The sequence below is a fragment of the Eretmochelys imbricata genome, chromosome 1 (assembly GCF_965152235.1).
Source record: "Eretmochelys imbricata isolate rEreImb1 chromosome 1, rEreImb1.hap1, whole genome shotgun sequence".
Lineage (NCBI taxonomy): Eukaryota > Metazoa > Chordata > Testudines > Cheloniidae > Eretmochelys > Eretmochelys imbricata.
This window is the reverse complement of record NC_135572.1, coordinates 201367188-201390689: the sequence shown is the minus strand read 5'-3', so window position 1 is coordinate 201390689 and position 23502 is coordinate 201367188. Positions and strand designations below refer to the sequence as shown.

General features: G+C 47.8%; 2 protein-coding genes across 2 annotated transcripts in view; both read right to left on the bottom strand.

Moving 5' to 3' along the window:
- The window catches only part of BOC (BOC cell adhesion associated, oncogene regulated), a 105422-nt gene extending 82302 nt beyond the window's left edge, over window positions 1–23120 (bottom strand). The window contains exon 1 of the mRNA XM_077817938.1: window positions 23037–23120. Within this exon, the coding sequence (XP_077674064.1) occupies window positions 23037–23120 (84 nt within the window). The remainder of the gene's footprint in view (window positions 1–23036) is intronic.
- The window catches only part of GTPBP8 (GTP binding protein 8), a 385924-nt gene that overhangs the window by 201457 nt on the left and 160965 nt on the right, over window positions 1–23502 (bottom strand). The window lies entirely within an intron of this gene.

The window sequence follows — 23502 nt, the reverse complement described above, 5'->3', positions numbered from 1 at the left end:
GTGCTGACAAAACCTTGATAGTACATCACTGCTTGATGGATTCTGCATGTGCTACAGATTTAGCAGAAAAGTCACTTTAGAGAGCTTTTAAAACATTTTACTGGGATTATTTTTCATATCCCTCAGCCTATAAAACCAGACTCCAGTGATTATCATGACTGGACCTTGGAGAGAGAGAGAGAAATAACAATAAAATGAGCTACTAATAAACATGAACAGAATCTTTATGGAAAAATCCAGTCGATTTTAATATGGATGAAACTTATAGGGATCTGTAGAAATTACTTTGTCTATAGAATTAAATAGAGAGGATGTCTTTTCTATAGGTGTTTTTTTAACCATGCTAACGGACCTCTAGCAGGGACATAAATCTCAATGAAACTCTTTGGGTGGTTCAAAGGTTCAAGAGGAAAATTGACATTTTCTATTAAAATCTGTAGGACTGTCCCATAAGGGAATATGTAATATAACCACAACATCATGGCCCACCCTTTTCTGCAGCTTCAAGATCTTAGTGTAACTTCTTTCCCACTATTCCATCTAGAAATTGCACCAGTAAAGAGCCAGACGAAACGTTTGTATTAAATACACTTCTACATGTAACATTAGCACATTTACCTGCTGTCCTTCAGGGCCCTCATGAAAATTAGATCCAGCACCCTGGCTCTGATGATGACTCACTGTGTGATCTTGGGTAAGTCCCTTCCTCTCTGTGTGCCTCGGTTTCCCCAGCTGTAAAACAAGGATACCCCTGTGAGGCAGATGACTTGTCTGTCTCACAGGGGTAATTAATGTCTATAAAGTGCTTTGAAGCATTCTGTCTGGCCAGCATTACCCAGGTAGTGGTTCCTCTAAGTGAAGGTCCCCCTTTCCACCGATGTAGTACCATTAACGAGGCTGGGCAGTGAGCAGAGGATTTACCCTCGGATGCCGTGAAGTATCCCAAAGGAGAGAGGGCAGGAGAAAACATACACTAAAAGGGGAATGGGGTGAAGGGGAGCAAAAGAAAGAAGAATGAGAAAGAGGAGTGGCAGGGAAAGAAATGAAACCTAGTGAAAGATTCAGGGAAAATAAGAGCAGCCCCAGCAATTCCAAGGCAAGAGAAAAAAGACTGCAAACCGCTGTGCAGAGAGAACAGAATGTATGGCCTGGCCAGGGAACAAGAGGGTGGAGCAGGGGAATGCTGGCAATGCCACCAGTTAGCCAAGCCTCTTTCCCTCAGCAGCAGGGCCTGGCAAGGCTCCATTCCCAGGTTCAGTCCCTTTTCTTGGGGTCTGCGGTTACACCTCCAACCCCCCCTCTCCATTTCTTCTGAGCCTTCCTACCCCCAGCACAGGAGTGGCCAACCAGTGGCTCCGGAGTCACATGCAGCTCTTCAGAAGTTAATATGCGGCTCCTTGTATAGACACCGACTCCAGGGCTGGAGCGACAGGAGCCAACTTTCCAATGTGCCGGGGGGTGCTCAGAGCTCAACCCCTGGCTCTGCCCCTGGCTTTCCCACTCCACCCCTTCCCACCCCCTCCCCTGAGCCTGCCATGCCCTTGCTCCTCCCACTCCCTTGAGCCTCCTGCACACCACGAAATAGCTGATCTGGAGGTGCAGGGAGGGAGGGAGTGGGAGGTGCTGATCAGCGGGGCTGCCGGTGGGTGGGAGGCGCTGGGAGCAGCGGGGGGGAGCTGATGGGGGGCTGCTGACATATTACTATGGCTCTTTAGCAATGTACATTGGTAAATTCTGGCTCCTTCTCAGGCTCAGGTTGGCAACCCCTGCCCCAGCAGATCCCTCTTCGAGCAGGTGGCCAGGGATTTGGAGGAACTTGTCCCTGCAGAAGCTTTGGGATATAAATCATCAGATTTCCCCTGACACTCAACAGGCAGAAAAGCCTGATGATAAAAAGGCAGCAGACAGATCTCCTTCATCAAACGCTGTCATCACTGGAGACCAGAAGGACTCCCCATAGCCCCGGGACTGTGATCTTCTCTAGATCCACCATGGTGCATTGCTGTTGTCTAGTCTTCACCAAGATCCACCCTGGCTGACTTGGCAGGGTAAGGGGACTGCAGACGTTTATCAAAACTGCATGACATTTCAGGACAAATGATGTTTATCTCTAGCCCAACATCATAAGTCACCCTGCCAAATACAATAGTCAAAAACAGCCCCTGCAAGCAGAAATTAATACTCACCCCCCAAATCCAGCAGTATATATACAGTAACTCGCACATCCAGTCACACAGTGGGAATTAAAACCATTGGAACAACTCACCTAGTGCTGTGATAGATTCCATCACTTGAAGTCTTTAAAAGCAAGACTGGATGTATTTCTGAAATATATGCTGTAGCATACCCAAGACTCCTTCCAGGCTTGATATAGGGCAGTGGTTTTCAACCCATGGTCTGCAGACACCTGGGGGTCCACAGACTATGTCTAAGGGGTCCACAAAAGGTTGTCGTGACCATAGATCAGTGGTTTTCAATCTGTGGTCCACGGACCCTAGGGGTCCACAGACTATACCTAAGATTTCCAAAGGGGTCCACACCTCCATTTGAAATTTGTAGAGGTCTGCAAATGAAAAAAGCTTGAGAACCACTGAGATAGGGGAATGACAGGGTGAAATTCTATGGCCTGCGTTATGCAGGAAGTCAGACTAGATGATCTAATGGTGGACTTCAAAATCTCTGTGAAGTCCTTCAACCACCCCACTCAGCAAAGGTGCAGGAGAAGAGCCGAGCCATGCAGGGTGCCCCATAGGCCAACAGATTTGGGCTCTGTTTGACCAAATAAAAGGCTTGAGTTCCACTTTTGAATATCCCTCTGTTTTGCAACAGGGCTTGTTAGCTTGAACCCTTCTGCAGGCCAGGGCTGCATGACTACCTCAGGGGAGAGAAGAGGGGCAGTCTTATCAGGTAGGATGATTCCTCCCAAGCTACTGAGGTCAAAACCAACATCTTAAATTACATCTGGAAATCATCATTCAGTGCAGAGCTCAGAGTGTCTGTACAATGTGCTTTCTACAGGCAGCACTGTTTAACAATCAGCCAGCCACATTCTGCACTAGCTTAGGCATCCAAGCGGTCTTATGCAAGAGTACATGGCCTTTGCAACACATCAGACCTAAGTTATGCAAGATGGACCCCCGAATTATGAAGCAATGTGTGTCCCCCACATGCCTTCTTCACCTCACTGTCCCCACATCCAAGCCAATCAGTACACCTTCCAGGCATTATTTATATAATTTGATATTCAATTCCATTAGTACTACTTTGCTCCCAAATGTATAGTGTGCCACTGTTTATGAACTGCAATGTATAACTGCACTGTAGAAGTTGTCGGAAGAGACGCTCAAAGTTCTGATATCCGAGAAAGGGGCAGTTGGCGCTTTCGGTAACTACACGTGGCAAGCAGTTTAGGTTTCTGTTAATGAGAAGACAACTGAGGCTTTTATATTGAGGAAGGAATTCATCTCTGCCCTCCCTCCCTCTTCATCCCAGCAAACCAGCTGCTCCCGTGACTCTCTGATCCAATAGCTGCCTCTACATTCAGTCACAGCAACAGTGGAAGAGAACATTTCTGCTGAGGTGATCAGCAGTTAATGTTGACATTTACATTGTCATTAGGTTTCAGAGTTAACATCACCATTAAGAGGAATCAGATTGATTCATCTGGGTGATGATTTGGGGTGGGGAGTTGTGTGCTTCTTTATGATGTATAAAGTCAACCTGGAAGTTATTTTTAAAAGTTTTTTCTGCTGGTTTTTTATATTTAGACATACCACGCATGTCAAATCTGGTCTGCACTGGAGGATATACTAGAGATCTTGAAGGATGTGTATCACTGGATCTTACACGTGTATTGAATAGGCAGGTTTACTGAATCTTTAACAAAGATTTTCTTTCTCCAGAAGGTTAACTTTCATGTCTAATGAACCAAAACAAAAACAACCCAAAGATTTTCTGTTCAAATATGGGTCCTTATGTTTAGCTCCTAAATCCACATGTAGGCACCTAAATAAATGACCTGGTTTTTAAAAGTGCTGTTAACCCAGCAGTTCCCACTGAAGTGAAATAACTTGTCTGACCATTAGTTCCTGCATAATTTAAAGCCGTTTTAAGATGCTCTAAATTAAACAGGAGCTGAACTGGCCCTTGAGCAGTTTTAGGATTGGGGGTGGGAAGGAAGAAAGAGGAGAGAAAGGTGCCTTAGAGTTACCTTACCTTATCCAAAAATCTGGCCCAGGGTTTGTAAAGAGAGAATAGTGTTAGTACAAGGCACCAAAAGGACAGCTCTGGAGTTTTTAGTTCTCTGTTTATTCCCCGGCAGGGAAGAGTACATGTGAGTACAGTGCAAGTTTTTCACATGCATTGTCCTCCTTGTATGCCTCATCCCTAAACCCAGGGCAACCACCTCTAAACTGAGAGGGTGTTTCAGTTTCTTTGGCGCTTCAGACCGGGGCACCTCTCCTGAGAATGCCAGAGTGCTACCAGTGGTGGTGTTTTTTGTGACAGGGAGATCTGCCCCCTGGGCACTCAACTGGCACCAACTTCTTTCACACTGGCTATCAAACAGCCATTAGACAGCAATGACTTTTGGTTACTGTTGACATGGACCAGATTTGAACCAGCAACAAAGCTGAAAAAGCCTCTTTAGCCCCATCCCCTAAGTCATCCAGTCCCTCAGAGGAAACTTCTTAACATGAACTGTTTATGAGGCTTGAGCCCCAGCGAGCAACGTTTCATAAGCAGTACGTGCCACAGTGTCTTTGTTGTCCTAGGCTACCAGCTAGTCTGAATAAAGCCCAGCTTTTTCTGGTCTCACTGCTGCCCCAGTTAGATTAAAACCCCTCCTCCTCCAAGCTGCAGAAACTCCAGCTGTTTGATATTGTGCTGAGGAAGACAGGGGAGCATAAGAGGACTCCAGATGAAAGAGAGAACTCAAAGGAAACTGGACAGTGGAGTTTCGATAAGACACTCAGTGGGTAACAGGCTCAGTTAAATTTGCTCATTCAGCCAGGGAAGAAAGCGAGTTTTCTCATACATCCTGCTAGGCTGAATTCATCCACACTGGCCATCCAATTACTGTAGAAGTAATAAACAGAACAGGGGTAGGGGGAGCTCAAAATTCCAGATCCAAGCATCCGCAAAACTTTGGAGAAGTTTTCAATCTGAATTTTGTGGCTGACAACTATCTCTGCACTGAACCCATCCAAAACCAGGAATTCAAAATGCCTCTGACTTCTGTGAAAATTTGAATCCTGATTATAAACTCTGTGACTCAACCCCATCTCAAATCAGAATTAAAATATACACCGATGGCTGCGCAATTAGAGTGTATTTCAGTCCTAACACCAATTCCTTGTTCAGGCAAAACTCCTAGTAAAGTCAATGGAAAAATCCTCAGTGAGGAAGTGCTTTCAGTTCTTGATCTTAGTGAAAATGGGAGTTTGCTGGGAGAGGATTGGGCCACAGAGCCAAAAACTAGACAGAAGGGGAAAAAAACCCTTTTGCAGGGGTACAAAGCTGTCAAGCTGGATTGCTGGTTATATTGGTGAAGGGAAGAACAAAGAGGCTATGATTATTTCATCCAGAGGACAGGGCTGGGCTGAGGGGAGCGGCCTCTATTAGAAGTGGCCAGAAAGTCATCTTGACAGCAGCAGGGGAGAGAGGGAAAGGAATCACATTAAGAAGTGAAGTGATTAGAAAGCCCCTAGTTCAAAGACTTGAGACATGAGTTTTACTTTGTTTACTCTGTTGTAAAGCTATTTGTGACTTTGATAATCCATAGGAAATGGGATCGTTTCTCTCTTGGCATGTCAAATTAAACAAACAAATAAAACCTTGTTTGGCTGGAGAGAAGATCAGAGAAGAAAGTGTCAGAGCAGGATTCAGAAACTAAGCATCTTTTAACAATAGATTGGACAAATCAGAGAAAACAAAGAGGGAAGGGCTCGAGTCATCAAAACACAGTGTACTAAATTTCAGAGGTGATGCAAGAACTAGGCTTATCTAGTTTACGAAATTTGCACTAGTGTAAACTAAATTGCTTTGATGTTGATTTAGTGATATCAATACGACCCCTTAACGTAGACACACTTCAAATGGTTTTAAGTCACATTTAAACTAGTTTATTTTAGGCCTGGTCGGCGCTTGGAAATCAGATTGACCTATATCCATCACTTAGGGCTGTGAAAAATTGTATGCCCTGTGCAATGAAGTTAGGTCACCCTAACCCCCAGTGTAGATACGGGTAGGTCAACAGAAGAATTCGTCCGTCAACCTACCTACCACCTCTGAGAGATGGATTAACTACATCAACAGAAAAAAAACCTTCCCTCGCTGCAGGAAGTGTCTACACTACAGCAGCACAGCTACAGTGCCATAGCTATTCCACTGTAGTGGCTGTAGTGTAGACATAACCTCTTACACTCAGGAGGCCCTTTCACCCCCTTATTAATGTGTAGAGGAGTCTAAGATGGTGAAGTTCCCCACTGAGCAACCAGAAGGCACTGTAACAAGGTGTAAGTTATAGCAGAGTGAGAACAAAGTTCCTACATCCTCCTCCTGTTGATTGTTTTTCTTACTATACTCCTTTTTTTCTGGGCCCTCTTGTGTAGCCATAAATTTTATGCCCCACTTGCCCTGGCCTAGGCTATGCAAGTTTTGTACCAGCATAATTATCTCAGCTAGGGTGGGACTTTTTTTTACTGGTCTAGTTATACCTGTACAATCCCTAGTATGGACACAGCTATACCGGTGTAACAGTGCCTTATCCTGCTATAGCTTTGTTCCCTTCCTGCACAGGTAGAGCTATGCTTGGTAGAAAGGTACTTGATACTATACAGCTGTATCCACCCTCAGATGGTTTTGCTTCTTTAGCTGCACACTGGTACAGCTAACGAGGTACAATTTGCGTGCATAGACAAGCAGTTGGTGGGTGTAAAGGATTGTACAAGATGCAGGGCAATAGTCAATAGGCCCCTAAGGTTGTGAGTTACAGCTGTATAAACTCACCTTTAAATTTGGTCCACTGTCTTAAAAATATTCGGGGATAGACTATATTATATTAACTTCATGGTAGAATATCAAAAATGTTCATGAATGGTTAGAATGATGACTTTTTCATGCCTCTGATAGAAAGGTGGAGCATTTGGGATTTTTCCTGTACTCAGTGGCCCATAATGAATGAATGCGCCAAATATAAAAAGCTTCTACCTCCGTGAGAAAGTGAAAATAAGTGTTTCCTAAAGGCTCCCCGTTACAAGTGCCTGTATTCAACTATAATTCATAATTATTACTAATTAATCTAAGTGAAAATGCCCTAAACTAATTGTCCAGGCTGAGCAAAATACAAAAATTGTAAAAACAGCATAAATAGTGAGACCACATTTTAAAACACACGATTTTTTTTTTAATAATCAATCATATTTAAATGGACTGCCCCCAAATGGCTCCTGGGATCTAAATCCACCCAAGCTTAAGGGAAGCTTAGATCCAGGACTGATTTTACCATTTCTAATTTCTGAAGACAAGTCCTCTCCTTGTCCTCTTTATGACACCTTAATGTATTAATTTAAGCTCAGGAAGAATTTCTTTCTCCACTGCTGGTAATGACTGATGTCCTGCATTTCATTCACCAGGAACATTGAAAATTGGGGAGTTACAGTTTCACTTTGAGTTGCAAACTCTGGCCTTAATCTTGTATTCTTTGCACATCCCAAACTCTCACTCCTGTCAGTGAAAATTTTATGCCAGCTTTGTGCCTTTGTTGTTTGGGTCATTCTGGGGGATGCGCAGGCCCCTGGCACAGGTTAGAGCAGCCTGAGGACTACCCTAACTTGTGCCCAACTGCCTGCAGCCCCAAGAGAATTACAGCACCCAGGAATACTCGGAGCTCAATAGTACGTGGGCCATGCCTCTTCACTCCCAGATATGCCCCTTGCGACAGATACTCCTGTATGCTATGCCTGTTCTGTAATAGCTGGGGGAAGCCTCCTACATCAGGGGCATCCCCTGGTTGCCATAAAGGGGCCACATGGTAGCGATGGATTGGAACCAGAGGTTTTAGGAGCTCCAAAGCAATGCCCAGAGGGGCCCCCTCTGCTTCCCCCAGACTTGGTGGTCTATGTGGCTCCTACTTCTCATTAATCTCTACTCACACTCCCTGGTGCCCGGAATCTGCTCTGAGCTTGGCCTTAGGGAACCTGCAGCCTTCAGTGCCTTGTCTGCAGTCATTAGACGTGGGCAGGCAGACATAACTGCTGCCTCTGTGCAGTTCCCTTGCCCCCCTTCTGCTCCTGTGGTGACATTCAAGTACTTAAGAGCAACGTATGTTGTTCTCATCTAACCTGCAGTGCATAAGATCTCCAAGATCCCAAGCACAGATCCTCAAATATACAGGTTATGAGTCCACCACAGGACAGTTGCACTTGGATATACAATAGTCAGGGCAGGGCTCTGCAAGTGGTGCTCTGGCTGAGGGGAGAGGAGGCAGCGGAAAGAGTTTAGCCGAAGCACCACTCTTCGGAGCACTAGGTTCTAATGTGAATAAACAGTGAACCCGATGGCACTCTTTTTTTTCTTTTTTTTGCATTTGGATCTGTCTTGCGAAACTTTGGTTCTTAAAGGTCTAAATAAATAAATGAATCCACAATGCAGTGCAATAGTCTTTTGCTATTGTCTGTGATCCTTGGTTGTTATCCGTGATGATTATGCTGCGTTCTGATTTTTCTGAAACCTTCATTTTTCCAGAGGCTTCATTCAGGGGTCCCTGTGGCTTGTATTTATTTATACATCCTCATTCTGGCTAGGCATCAAAGCTGATGAGATGAGATGGTTGCGTTGTTCTGATTTGGTATTCTGGGCACTGCATCTTTACCCTCCTAGGAGTTTTTTCTTTGTGGAGTCTCTTAAACTGAAATAAAAGTAATCTGGGCAAAGATTGAGTTGGTGCTTAGTGCGTGGAAAGCAGCAATAATACTAGAAGGCTGTTCAAGGGGTTTCTGGGCTAATTTTGCTGATTCAAGAGATCCTGAACTTGCGGTCCAGTCTTTGAGGGTTCAGGGCATATTTAATCTAGCTCTAATCACACTTCTTCTCTGATAAGACTGTAAGAACAGGACTGTATCTATAGGCATGGCAGAAATCAATATTTAAAATAATTGATAATATCCTTCAAATATTTATTGTAAAGCGTTTTTTTCAATTTAAGTGTTCAAAGTTGTGGGAAGTTACGGAGCGGGATGTCAGACACTAATCACTTAATGAGAGTAGACCCTGTAGTTCAAAAAGCTAACGTTTTATAACTGTTAACACAAACTCTCGCTATCATATGTCAAAATTTTAGCCTTAAATCAAAGTAAATTCTCAAGCAGCCTATCTGTAAATTTCCATCATCATCAATGGAAACATTTTTCTGTGTGTGTGTGTGGTGAAAATTGACATTTACCAATAACAATCTAATCCTTCCAAGCTTAATTATCTACAGCTGTATTCCCCTCCCCACTTGTTCTTTTAGTACACGTCCCCATTGACCTAGGTTTGTTCTTTCTTGGCCCATTCAGATCACCCTAAAATTGAGAGCCTATCTTCAATATGTGAAGGGACTGGGTTTCTGATCTCTCCAGCCCCCATTAGTCCATACATCCATTTCTCTCCCTCGCCACATCCCAAGCGTAAAGCCTGGATTAATCCAGCGTGGAGCACATTGTGCGTGAGTCATGACAGACTCACTAAAGCGTGCAATGCTGATAAAAGGCTGTCCTGATGGGCTCTGTGAGGGACCGTGGAGAAACAGCATGGAAAAAATCTGCTAACCCCTATCCCTGCTCCAGCACCTGGGATCCCAAGACAGGGAGGCACCTAGGACAAAAGCCTACAGTGCTGGCCTGGCCCTGTTCCTGCCTCAGCCCAGGAAAGAGCCTTCTCCACAATCCCCATTGCCTTCTGCTTTCCCTGGTGGCTGCTGCTTTCCAGGGGCTGCGTGATCAGCTTCAAACTTGCTGGGCCAAATTCACCCCTGGTGTAACCCCACTGGCCTCCATGGGATTACACCAAGAATAGCCCCTTGGCCTTCTCTGCTGACAGGGCCAGAGAAAGATTCAGATAGTTAATGACTTCTAGCAATCAGAGATGGGGCAGTCCTGCCAGGCCCCTCAGCCATCTGGCTGACACAGGGTCCTTCCCCACAGTACATTTTCCAGCACTTTGTCCCATTCAGTTTGAAATGTCCCAAGTGATGGGGTTTCCACACACAATTCCACAGCCTCGGTTCTCAGCGTTAGCAAACTTACTGTTATCCCTTTGGCCTGAGTGGTTAGCCAATATTCGGGGTCTTTGCGGGACTGTTTCCATTAGGAGAAATGGATGATGGAGGCAGGTATGTTGTCTGGTGCAATCCTGTTTATTTACAATGAGTTCCCACAAAACCCTGCTCTCCTGAACCCAGTGGGAACACACAGCAGGCAGTTTCCTTGGTCACTGTTTCCAAGTCTGCCTCTCTAGTCAGTTCTGCACACCAAAGAATTGTGTCTCTGCTCCCTCTCAGGGCCACGCTGATAAATGTTTCTCTTTCTGTCTGCTGGTGCTCTCCCTCTAACACACACCCAGCTTGACAAACAGTCCCTTAGCCCCTGCATTTGCAATCAGGGAGCCCCTCAGCCCATATGACTTAGCTTCTGATTGAGCCTTGCTATGCAGCCCATTGCCTTGGACAGTGGCTTCTGTTTCCAGCAAGCTCACTACTTGAAGGGTTTAATTGCACCTTCCATTTTAACCTGGTCTGTGATTGTTTATAGATCAAAGACCCACTTAGTGGCAGCCACTACCACCTTCCAGCATAACATTATGTTATTCACTTTAAGTTGTCCTTTTCAGCCCATTACTTCCAATGATAAGGATCATCCTAAACAATTCCTCACGATTTCTGGTATTAAGACATGCAGATACTGACTTACAAACTTAAGCCTCCTCTTTAGCTATTGTTTGATACATACATACCCTCTTCTCTAGTTACAGTATCTCTTTTCATAGTTCCTCATTCAGAACAACACTTTGTCCCTTTAAAGGCCACCACAATGTTGGAACATGGGGATCCCCACTCTGGATTGTGCAACAGGCAAAAAGAGTTGTGATAAGAGCTGTACCTGTGTGCACACATGCCTGGATTTACCTTGCACTAGGCTGGACACACATTTCTACAGCATCTTTCAGACCAGGATCTCAAAGCATTTAACAGCCACCCTAATTCCTGGAAACTTTCAAAACAAAAAGTCATTCCTGACCTGGAGCTAGTCCTGGGGCACCTCTTATAGGAATATAGGAACAGCCAGACTAGCTGAGTCCCAAAATCCATCTCATCCAGCATCTGGCCTCTGACAATGGCCAAATGCTTCAGAACCTTGCAGTTGACAGATACAAGATGGAGATTCTGATTCATCGATTCCTGATATTCAGCCTAAATTTTCCTCTGCTATATTTCGTCCCATTACTTCTGATTTTACTAGGTTGAACCATCCAAAACAAACTCTTGCCCACTTTGGTATTTCTTTGATCTCATCTTAACGGTTAATTAGAAAGCAATGCTTATTTCAGGCTTGGTTCTTCTCTCAGTTACCCTCATGTAAACCCCACTTAATTCACACCAATGTAAATTCTAGTGTAAAGTGAGAGGTGAACGGGGCCTTTAATTCTTTTAGTTTTCCTGCATAAATTAATTCCTTCTGCAGCTCCTTAGTCATTTTTCCAAGGCCCAAACATGCACCAAGAAGGTTTTAGTGACTCTAGAGAGATCAAATTAACTGTGAAGATTCAGTTACCTTATAGGGCAGCAAACAGCCTGGCCAGAGGCACTGAGCTCAAAGTGTAGCGGGCAGCACACAGGTCTGTGTCATGAGAAGGACTCTTGGATGATGGATGAAGTTAGCAGTAGCTGCTTCTGTCTGTTTAAATGACCTACCAGCGAAATTACTATTTACAGATCGATCTTGATCTTGATCAATACATTTGCCCCTTCTCTATCTTAACAAAAGAGAGGCAGCTTATCCTCCCAAGAAATTGAACTATTGCTAAGTAGTTTTTCATGGCTGTTTCTATAGTGTCTCCTGCTGGGGTTGGAGTAACTATGAATTCTCCCACAGCCAGGGTTCCTGCACTGCTGCCTACAGCGCCTCCTGCTGGGACAGCCTGGGACAGGAGTAGCCATGAATTCCCCTATATCAGAGTGTGTACCAAAGCCTGCTCTCATGGTGCAAAGATTGTTACCCTCGGCTCAGGTGCCTCCTGTTCTTTAATCAGGTAGCAGATTTATCATCCTGGAGAGTCCCACAAGGTTCTTGTAAAAACTCATATCTCCTGCTTGAAGCCAGAGGACTGGGCCCCACAGTGCTCAGAAGACAACACTCTTGCCTGTTGGAAAATGGGTGGAGTCCCCAGGGAGGAGGTACATTAAAAGTGTAAGATACAGAACGACTTGGACAATTTTCTCCCCCCGACATACACACCTCCACCTGTGCCCCCTCCACAAAAAATCCCACACTAACACTCACACTGCATGAGATATTTCAAATCCAAATTATTGTTTTTTAGAAAATAAGAAAATATTTTTTTTAAAAGCCTTTTAACACAAGTTGTCTTACAATCTTAAAAATATGCTATTAGGTTCTTTACAAAAATCCTTTCCTATAACGTGTTAGGGCTGTGATTTTCAAAAGACCCTAACTGAATTAGGTGCCAATTGAAATTCAGTGAGATTTGGGGACTTAACTCATTGAGATCCTTTTGGAAATCCCACTCTAGGTTACTCAAATAAATATTTGTCACACTATTCCCATGGCACTATTTGTCCTGTTTACTTTTTGCACTTCTCACAGCTTGGACAAGGAAAATAGGTGGTTGTTTTGCAGTCAGTTTCATTAGCAGGTCCTTATGCCCTAGCACAATGATGCAATGTTTGGGTTGCAAATGCCACAGAGGAATGTTTTTAGAGCTAAAAAATAATTGTTTCCATTTGAATGATCTCGTGGTCTTTGGTTTTGTAAGAGCTTGGGTTTTTTTCTTCTGCTTCCCCCCAGTTCCTAAATTTGGGCCCAAATTTAATCCTGATAATGTCATGATGAACTCTCTGGCACTTCTACCACACATCACATGGTATCCACATGCCTTTGATCATGGTCTTAAAGCTCTCCTCAGTAGTGTCATCCTTCAGTATCATGTGGTTCCCGAATTCTCTTTGTCGGGTCAGGGGCAAGGGGCAGGTGGTGACCATGACTAAAAGTCCCTGATTTGAACAACCCCACATTATTCCTTACTTGAGACTGACACAAGCCCACCCCTCATGCAGGGCAGAGTACAATATGTGAGCAAGTTGGGAGAGTTAATTGGAAGTGTTACTAAGAAGGAAAAACAAAAAAGTAATAGGAAAGGCATCCTCATGTGACCAAGGGCTTAACCAGAACCAAGTCTTTCTCCTTCATCCTCCCCGCCTGGAAAACAAGGGACCAGCCACTCACAGAGCACCCTTCCACTGGCACGCTGCTCTCCTGGTGGTCTCAACTCTGCTCGGTTGCTCTTGTCTCGCCATACCACGTCAAGCATGCAACCCGCTCAGCTGTTGTGTCCTGGCAGCAGACGGTGCAGTAGGTCTGCAAAACTGGTCATCCAACCACCGCTTCCCCTGCAACTCTGCTGTCCTGCAGACGCCATATCATGGCAAGCATGGAGCCTGCTCAGATCACCATGGCAGTTATGAGCATTGTAAACACCTTGCACATTACCATGCAGTATATGCAGAACCAGAACCTGCAAAAGCAGGCAAGGAGGTGATGGTAGCGCAGTGACGAGAGTGATGAGGACATGGACACAGACTTCTCTCAAAGCATGGGCCCTGGCAATCTGGCCATCCTGGTGGCAATGGGGCAGGCTCATGCCGTGGAACGCTGATTCTGGGCCCATGAAACAAGCACAGGCTGGTGGGACTGCATAGCGTTGCAGGTATGGGATGATTCCCAGTGGCTGCGAAACTTTCGCATGTGTAAGGACACTTTTGTGGAACTTTGTGACTTGCTTTCCCCTGTCCTGAAGTGCAAGAATACCAAGATGGGAGTAGTCCTCACAGTTCACAAGCGAGTGGCGATAGCCCTCTGGAAGCTTGCAATGCCAGACAGCTACCGGTCACTTGGGAATCAATTTGGAGTGGGCAAATCTACTGTGGGGGCTGCTGTGATCCAAGTAGCCAACGCAATCACTGAGCTGCTGCTATCAAGGGTAGTGACTCTGGGAAATGTGCAGGTCGTAGTGGATGGCTTTGCTGCAATGGGATTCCCTAACTGTGGTGGGGAGATAGACAGAACGCATATCCCTATCTTGGGACTGGATCACCAAGGGAGCCAGTACATAAACCACAAGGGGTACTTTTCAATGGTGCTGTAAGCACTGGTGGATCACAAGGGACGTTTCACCAACATCAACATAGGATGGCCAGGAAAGGTACATGATGCTCGCATCTTCAGGAACTCTGGTCTGTATGAACAGCTGCAGCAAGGGACTTACGTTCCAGACCAGAAAATAACCGTTGGGGATGTTGAAATGCCTATAGTTATCCTTGGGGACCCAACCTACCCCTTAATGCCATGGCTCATGAAGCCATACGCAGGCACCCTGGACAGTAGTAAGGAGCAGTTCAACTATAGGCTGAGCAAGTGCAGAATGGTGGTCGAATGTGCCTTTAGACGTTTAAAAGCTCGCTGGTGCTGTTTGCTGACTAGGTTATACCTCAGCAAAACCAATATTCCCACTGTTATTACTGCTTGCTGTGTGCTCCACAGTATCTGAGAGAGTAAGGGGGAAACGTTTATGGCGGGGTGGGAAGTTGAGGCAAATCACCTGGCTGCTGATTACGCGCAGCCAGACACCAGGGCGGTTAGAAGAGCACAGCATGGCGCACTGCGCATCAGAGAAGCTTTGAAAACCAGTTTCGTGGCTGACCAAGCTACAGTGTGACAGTTCTGTTTGTTTCTCCTGGATGAAAACCCGTCCCCTTGGTTCACTCTAGTTCCCTGTAAGCCAACCGCCCTCCCCTCCCCACTTCAATCACCGCTTGCAGAGGCAATAAAGTAATTGTTGTTTCAAATTCATGCATTCTTTTTTAATTCATCACACAAATAGGGGGATGACTGCCAAGGTAGCCCGGGAGGGCTGGGACAGGAGGGAAGGACAAGGCCACACTGCACTTCAAAACTTATTGAATGCCAGACTTCTGTTGCTTGGGCAGTCCTCTGGGGTGGAGTGGTTGGGTGCCCGGAGGAGGCACCTCTTCCCACGTTCTTGGGCATCTGGGTGAGGAGGCTATGGAACTTGGGGAGGAGGGTGGTTGGTTACACAGGGGCTGCAGTGGCGGTCTGTGCCTTTCCTGCACCTCAACCATATACCAGAGCATATCAGTTTGATCCTCCAGTAGCCTCAGCATTGCATCCTGCCTCCTCTCATCATGCTGCTGCCACCTTTCCTCTTGATCTCGCCACCTCTCCTGTTGCTCCCGCCTCCTGTCCTCTTGCACATCCCTCCTGTCCACTTTGTGCTTTCCTGGACTCTGCCATTGTCTGCCTCCACGCATTCTGCTGGGCTCTTTCAGTTTGGGTGGACTGCATGAGCTCAGAGAACATTTCATTGTGAGTGCGTTTTTTTCACCTTCTTATTTGCGCTAGCCTCTGGGACGGAGATGCTAGTGGCAGCATTGAAACATTTGCAGCTGCAGGAGGAAAAAAAGGGAGAGTAAAATTGAAAAAGACATATTGGCCATTTAAAAGGAGGGGCTGATGTTTTCGGGTTAACATGCAGCACAAACCCAACTAACCCCTCGACACACCCAATTCTCTGGGATGATCGCTTCACTCCTCCCCCCACCATGTGGCTAACAGTGGAGATGATTTCTTTTTGGCCACAGGCAAACAGCCCAGCAGGAATGGCCACCTTTGAATGTCCCCTTAATAAAATTCATAGCATCATAGAATCATAGAATATCAGGGTTGGAAGGGATCTCAGGAGGTCATCTAGTCCAACCCCCTGCTCAAAGCAGGGCCAATCCCCAACAAAATCATCCCAGACAGGGCTTTGTCAAGCCTGACCTTAAAAACTTCTAAGGAAGGAGATTCTACCACCTCCCTAGGTAACGTATTCCAGTGTTTCCCCACCCTCCTAGTGAAAAAGTTTTTCCTAATATCCAACCTAAACCTCCCCCACTGCAACTTGAGACCATTACTCCTCATTCTGTCATCTGCTACCACTGAGAACAGTCTAGATCCATCCTCTTTGGAAGCCCCTTTCAGGTAGTTGAAAGCCGCTATCAAATCCCCCTTCATTCTTCTCTTCCGCAGACTAAACAATCCCAGTTCCCTCAGCCTCTCCTCATAAGTCATGTGTTCCAGTCCCCTAATCATTTTTGTTGCCCTCTGCTGGACGTTTTCCAATTTTTCCACATCCTTCTTGTGGCGTGGGGCCCAAAACTGGACACAGTACTCCAGATGAGGCCTCACCAATATTGAATAGAGGGGAACGATCACGTCCCTCGATCTGCTGGCAATGCCCCTACTTATACACCCCAAAATGCCATTGGCCTTCTTGGCAACAAGGGCACACTGTTGACTCATATCCAGCTTCTCATCCACTGTAACCCCTAGGTCCTTTTCTGCAGAACTGCTGCCGAGCCATTCGGTCCCTAGTCTGTAGCGGTGCATGGGATTCTTTTGTCCTAAGTGTAGGACTTTGCACTTGTCCTCGTTGAACCTCCTCAGATTTCTTTTGGCCCAATCCTCTAATTTATCTAGGGCCCTCTGTATCCTATCCCTACCCTCCAGCGTATCTACCTCTCCTCCCAGTTTAGTGTCATCTGCAAACTTGCTGAGGGTGCAATCCACGCCATCCTCTAGATCATTAATGAAGATATTGAACAAAACCGGCCCGAGGACTGAACCTTGGGGCACTCCACTTGATACCAGCTGCCAACTCAACATGGAGCCATTGATCACTACTCGTTGAGCCCGACAATCTAGCCAGCTTTCTGTCCACCTTATAGTCCACTCATCCAGCCCATACTTCTTTAACTTCCTGGCAAGAATACTGTGGAAGACTGTGTCAAAAGCTTTGCTAAAGTCAAGGAACAACATGTCCATTGCTTTCCCCTCATCCAGAGCCAGTTATCTCGTCATAGAAGGCAATTAGATTAGTCAGGCATGACTTGCCCTTGGTGAATCCATGTTGACTGTTCCTGATCACTTTCCTCTCCTCTAAGTGCTTCAGAATTGATTCCTTGAGGACCTGCTCCATGATTTTTCCAGGGACTGAAGTGAGGCTGACTGGCCTGTAGTTCCCAGGATCCTCCTTCTTCCCTTTTTTAAAGATTGGCACTACATTAGCCTTTTTCCAGTCATCCGGAACCTCCCCCGATCGCCATGAGTTTTCGAAGACAATGGCCAATGGCTCTGCAGTCACATCCGCCAACTCCTTTAGCACTCTCGGATGCAGTACATCTGGCCCCATGGACTTGTGCTTGTCCAGCTTTTCTAAATAGTCCCAAACCACTTCTTTCTCCACAGAGGGCTGATCCCCTCCTCCCCATGCTGTGCTGCCCAGTGCAGTAGTCTGGGAGCTGACCTTGTTCATGAAGACAGAGGCAAAAAAAGCATTGAGTACATTAGCTTTTTCCACATCCTCTGTCACTAGGTTGCCTCCCTCATTCAGTAAGGGGCCCACACTTTCCTTGACTTTCTTCTTGTTACTAACATACCTGAAGAAACCCTTCTTGTTACTCTTAACATCTCTTGCTAGCTGCAACTCCAGGTGTGATTTGGCCTTCCTGATTTCACTCCTGCATGCCCGAGCAATATTTTTATACTCTTCCCTGGTCATTTGTCCAATCCTCCACTTCTTGTAAGCTTCTTTTTTGTGTTTAAGATCAGCAAGGATTTCACTGTTAAGCCAAGCTGGTCGCCTGCCATATTTACTATTCTTTCTACACATCGGGATGGTTTGTCCCTGTAACCTCAATAAGGATTCTTTAAAATACAGCCAGCTCTCCTGGACTGCTTTCCCCCTCATGTTATTCTCCCAGGGGGTTCCCTGAGGGAGTCAAAGTCTGTTTTTCTGAAGTCCAGGGTCCGTATTCTACTGCTCTCCTTTCTTCCTTGTGTCAGGATCCTGAACTCGACCATCTCATGGTCACTGCCTCCCAGGTTCCCCTCCACTTTTGCTTCCCCTACTAATTCTTCCCGGTTTGTGAGCAGCAGGTCATGAAAAGCTCTGCCCCTAGTGGTTCCTCCAGCACTTGCACCAGGAATTGTCCCCTACACTTTCCAAAAACTTCCTGGATTGTCTGTGCACCGCTGTATTGCTCTCCCAGCAGATATCAGGGTGATTGAAGTCTCCCATGAGAACCAGGGCCTGCGATCTAGTAACTTCCGTTAGTTGCTGGAAGAAAGTCTCGTCCACCTCATCCCCCTGGTCCGGTGTTCTATAGCAGACTCCCACCACGACATCACCCTTGTTGCTCACACTTCTAAACTTAATCCAAAGACTCTCAGGTTTTTCTGCAGTTTCATACCAGAGCTCTGAGCAGTCATACTGCTCTCTTACATACAATGCAACTCCCCCACCTTTTCTGCCCTGCCTGTCCTTCCTGAACAGTTTATATCCATCCAGGACAGTACTCCAGTTATGTGAGTTATCCCACCAAGTCTCTGTGGAATAATTCCCCTATTTCAACCAGGTGACCATGAATGATTTCACTCTCCTGAGGGTAACACAGAGAGAGATAAAGAATGGATGTTGCTTGAATGCCAGCAAACACCGGGACCACACGCTGCCATGCTTTCTTATGCAATGATTCCAGACTATGTGCTACTGGCCTGCCGTGGTAAAGTATCCTACCATGGAGGATGCAATAAGGCTGCCCTCCCCAGAAACCTTTTGCAAAGGCTTTGGGAATACCTCCAGGACAGCTTCATTGAGATGTCCCTGGAGGATTTCCGCTCCATCCCCAGACATGTTAACAGACTTTTTCAGTAGCTGTACTGGCTGCGAATGCATCCCAAGTCTTCAGGGCAAATTAATCATTAAACGCGCTTGCTTTTAAACCGTATATTATATTTACAAAGGTACACTCACCAGAGGTGCCTTCTCCGCCTTCAAGGTCCAGGAGCTCGGGTTGGGAGGGTGCTGTCTCCAGGGTGATAAACAGTTCCTGGCTGTTGGGGAGTTTCTCCGCTTGCCTGGTGTGCTCTATCATCTTCCTCATCCACAAAATCCTCATCCCTGTTGCGTGAGACTCCCTTGTAGGAGTCCACGTACAGGTGAGGGGTAGTTGTAGGGGCACCCCCTAGAATTGCATGCAGCTCATCATAGAAGCAGCATGTCTGAGGCTCTGACCCCAAGCGGATGTTTGCCTCTTGGGTTTTTTGGTAGGGTTGCCTGAGCTCCTTAAATTTCACATGGCACTGCTGCGGGTCCCTGTGATAGCCTCTGTCCTTCATGCCCTTGGAGATTTTTTCAAATATTTTGGCATTTTATCTTTTGGAACGGAGTTCTGATGGCACGGATTCGTCTCCCCATACAGCAATCAGATCCAGTACCTCCCATTTGGTTCATGCTGGAGCTCTTTTGCGATTCTGGGACTCCATGGTCACCTCTGCTGATGAGCTCTGCATGGTCGCACCGCGGTGGCCAAACAGGAAATGAAATTCAAAAGTTCATGGGGCTTTTCCTGTCTACCTGGCCAGTGCATCCAAGTTGAGAGTGCTGTCCAGAGCAGTCAGAATGGAGCACTGTACGATAGCTCCCGGAGGCCAATACCGTCGATTTGCGTCCACACTACCCCAAATTCGACCCGGAGATGTTGATTTCAGCGCTAATCCCCTCGTCGGAAAGGAGTACAGAAATCGATTTAAGAGCCCATTAAGTCAACAAAAATGGCTTCGGCGTGTGGACAGGTGCAGGGTTAAATCGATCTAACACTGCTAAATTCGACCTAAACTCGCAGTGTAGACCAGGGCTGAGTCCTGGCTTGTTTATAGCCATACAATCTAGGACACTTTAGTGCGCCATGATACTGTACAGGACATCATAACCCCACCCCTGGCATGGCTCTGGGAGTGAGTGGTACTGTAGGCCATAGCAGCACACACTGGGAGGCACCTAGAGAACCAAGCCTCCCAGCTGGTGATGTTATGGTACCCCAAGGGGCACACTCTGTGGAACACCATAATCATCAGTCTGGGCCTGTGTGAGAAAACCAAGGGACACTTTGTATGGGACATGGTAACTGCAAGTCCGAGAGTTCAGTAACCACCGTACACCCCCAGAATGTGTTATAGTTCTGGGGGCCATGTTGACTAGGATATGATAACTACACGCCCTGTCTCCCCTGTTTGCACATCACTATCTGCTGCTGGATTGTTGTTCCTTAATGTTGTAAAAATAGGCTATTTATTCAGTTTGGCATCTACATCAATTCTTTCGTATTTCTCTCTTCCCCTCCCAATTCTGCCTCCCCCCAGTCAAGCTAATGTCTTCCAGATGAGGTGCTAGGAGCTGCTAATTGCACCCGGATCCATCATGATTTGTGCTTCAGTCAACAAGGCACCTCACTAATGGATCAGAGACTTGGCAGTGGGCCTGGGACCAGCGTCAAAGGAAACAGATGAGAGAAAGAAAGAGCAGAGGGTTAGAGAGAGAAAGAGCGCAGAGAGACCAAGAATGGGAAACTATCCCTCTTCTGAGCAGCCAGTGCCTGAATCCTGATAAGGCTTGTGGTACTCCCCAGTGAAATTGCATGTGTGGGATTTCAGACAGCACAGCCTCATTCCTTTCCCTGAGCAGAAACCTGACACCTGCCCTGGCTGGCCCTTCACTTTCTTTCCAATCACTTGGCAGGGAGCACACAGCTCTGAGGGAGGCTCATGTTCTAAGGCTGACAGCAATGCAGAGCGATAACACACCTGGGTTTTATGAGCTTTCCTCCCATGCAGGGCCTCTGCTGGCTTGAGCTACTGGAGCCAGTTTTCCTGGAGCAGAGCTTGAAGAGGCCTGGCTGAGGAAAGCTGGGAACCCCAGTCCAAGCCGTTTCTTCCCAATCAATCAGATGCATTCATCATGCTTTAGGAACACCCTGTGGGAGAAGAGGAACCAGACAGGCCAATGGGAAATCTGAATCCTGGTGGTGGTGAGGGGAGGGAGAGACGAAGGGTAGAGAAAATAAGAGGGATGGGGAAATAGGGTTGCCAGGTGTCTGTTTTTGACTGGAACACCAGGTCGAAAAGGGACTGTGGCAACTCCACTCAGCACCACTGACGGGCCATTCAAAGTCTAGGTGGCACGGGGCTGACAGGCTCCTGGAAGTGGTGACACATCCCCCGGCAACTAGGTGTAGGTGCAGCCAGCAGGCACCGCTCCCACAGTTCCCATTGGCCAGGAACCACGGCCAGGGGGAGCTGTGGGGGAGACACCTGCGGGTGGAGGCAGAGCGCACCGCATAGAGCCGCCTGGCTACCCCTGTGCATAGGAGCCAAGGGACATGTTGCCACTTCTGGGGAGCGCCCCCCAGAGGTAAGCACTGCCCAGAGCCCACACCTTGAACCGCTCCCACACCCCAACCTCCTGCCCCAGCCCAGAGCCCCGTCCCGCACCCTGACCCCCCCCCCACATTTCTGGCCCCACTCTGGAACCCACACCCCTAGCCTAGAACCCGTACACCCTCCCACACCCCAATCTCCTGCCTCAGCCTGGACCCCCTCCCTCACTCCAAACCCCTCAGCTCCAACCCCCAGCCCAGAGCCCCCTCCTGCCCTGCATACCCCTCATCCCCAGCTGCACCCCAGAGCCTGCTCCCCAGCCCCCTGGCCCCAGGCCAGAGCCCCCTCCTGCACTCCAAACCCCTCATTTCTGGCCCCCAACCCACAGCCCACGCCCCCCAGCCCAGAGTCCCCTCCTGTACCCCAATTCCCTGCCCCATCCCAGTGAAAATGAGTGAGTGAGGGTGGGGGAGAGCGAGCAACAGAGAGAGGAGGGATGGAGTGAGCAAGGGTGGGGCCTTGAAGAAGAGGCGGGGTTAGGGTGTTCAGTTTTGTGCAATTAGAATGTTGGCAACCCTATGGGGAAGTGGGGGCATAGGTGCCAACTCTGTGGGTGCTCCGGTGCTGGAGCACCCATTGGGAAAAATTGGTGGGGTGCTCTGCACCCACCGGCAGCTCCCCGTCCTGCCCCCACCGCCCCAGCTCACCTCCGCTCCGCCTCCTCCCCTGAGCACGCCGGGCTCTGCTCGGGGAAGAGGCGGGGCTGGGGCGGGGATTTGGGGAAGGGGTCCAAAAGGGGCAGGGAGGGGGCGGAGTTGGGGCAGGGACTTTGCGGAAAGGGTTGTAATGGGTGCGGGGCAGGGGCAGGAAAGGGTTGTAATGGGTGCGGGGCCAGTGGGGGCGGGCGCGAGCACCTACCGGTGCCGGGGAAAGTTGGTGCCTATGAGTGGGGGGAACGGTGCGGAGGGAAAGAGAACAGGAAGGAGGGAGTGAAGAGGGAGGGAGATGCAGGAAGGAGAAGGAAGAGAAAGAGCGTCTGAGAAGTGAGAAACAGAATGTGAGGTACTGGAATGAGGTGAGGAGGCCCGAAGGCACAAAGGGGAAAAAGGGGAGTAGGACAAGGAGGGAAACACAAGAATGAGCGGTGGTAGGAAGGAGCCTGATAGAGTAGTTAGGGGACAGCCATTTGGGTCCTATCCTAGCTGACTCACACACCTTTCCCTGTTTGGAGAGGTTCTGTTACTGGTTTGACTGGGCTTTAGTTTTCCCTGTCTCTGAACTGTCTGGTTTCATCTGCAAAGAGCACTACCAAGATGGCATGAGGGAGACCACTCACACAACTCTACCCACTAGGCCAGAGCCAGGAGGGCTGAGAATCCTCCAGGGACTCCCAAAGAGAAGAACTTCCAAACCTGTGGGGGCTTCTCCCAATGTTATAGAAGTTTGCCAGTCAACATGGCTGGAGGGTATAATAGGCCAGGATACCGCGTATCTCCCTTTGGAGGCGTGCCGCTGGCCTGCCATCTTTGGAGTGCTGCCATGCTGCGCCCCAAGGCTCCGCTCCCGCATCCCAGTCTTGCCTGGCGGTCCTGCCCATGCTGCTCCTCTTCCCATCCCTGCTCTACTGCTTCTCCCATGGCGCCCCCCCAGCCATCTCTTGTGCTTCTCTGGTGCTTCCCCGCCAGGGTGATGAAAAGGGATCCTGGTGCGGCTCTGGTCAGCACCGCTGACCAGGCCTTTGAACGCCCAGTTAGCACGGCACCACAATGGGGCTGGCAGGCCCCCTGCTAGCCACCATGCTGCAGACTGTGCGACTCCCAGGTTGGGTAGCAGTTGGCGTGTCTGGCTCCTAGCCTTAGGGGTTACTGGGGGATGGGGAGCAGGGGGTCCACATGCTGCCCCGCCCTGCAGCACAGCTCCCATTGGCTGGGTCAGGGCAGGGGAGGAACTA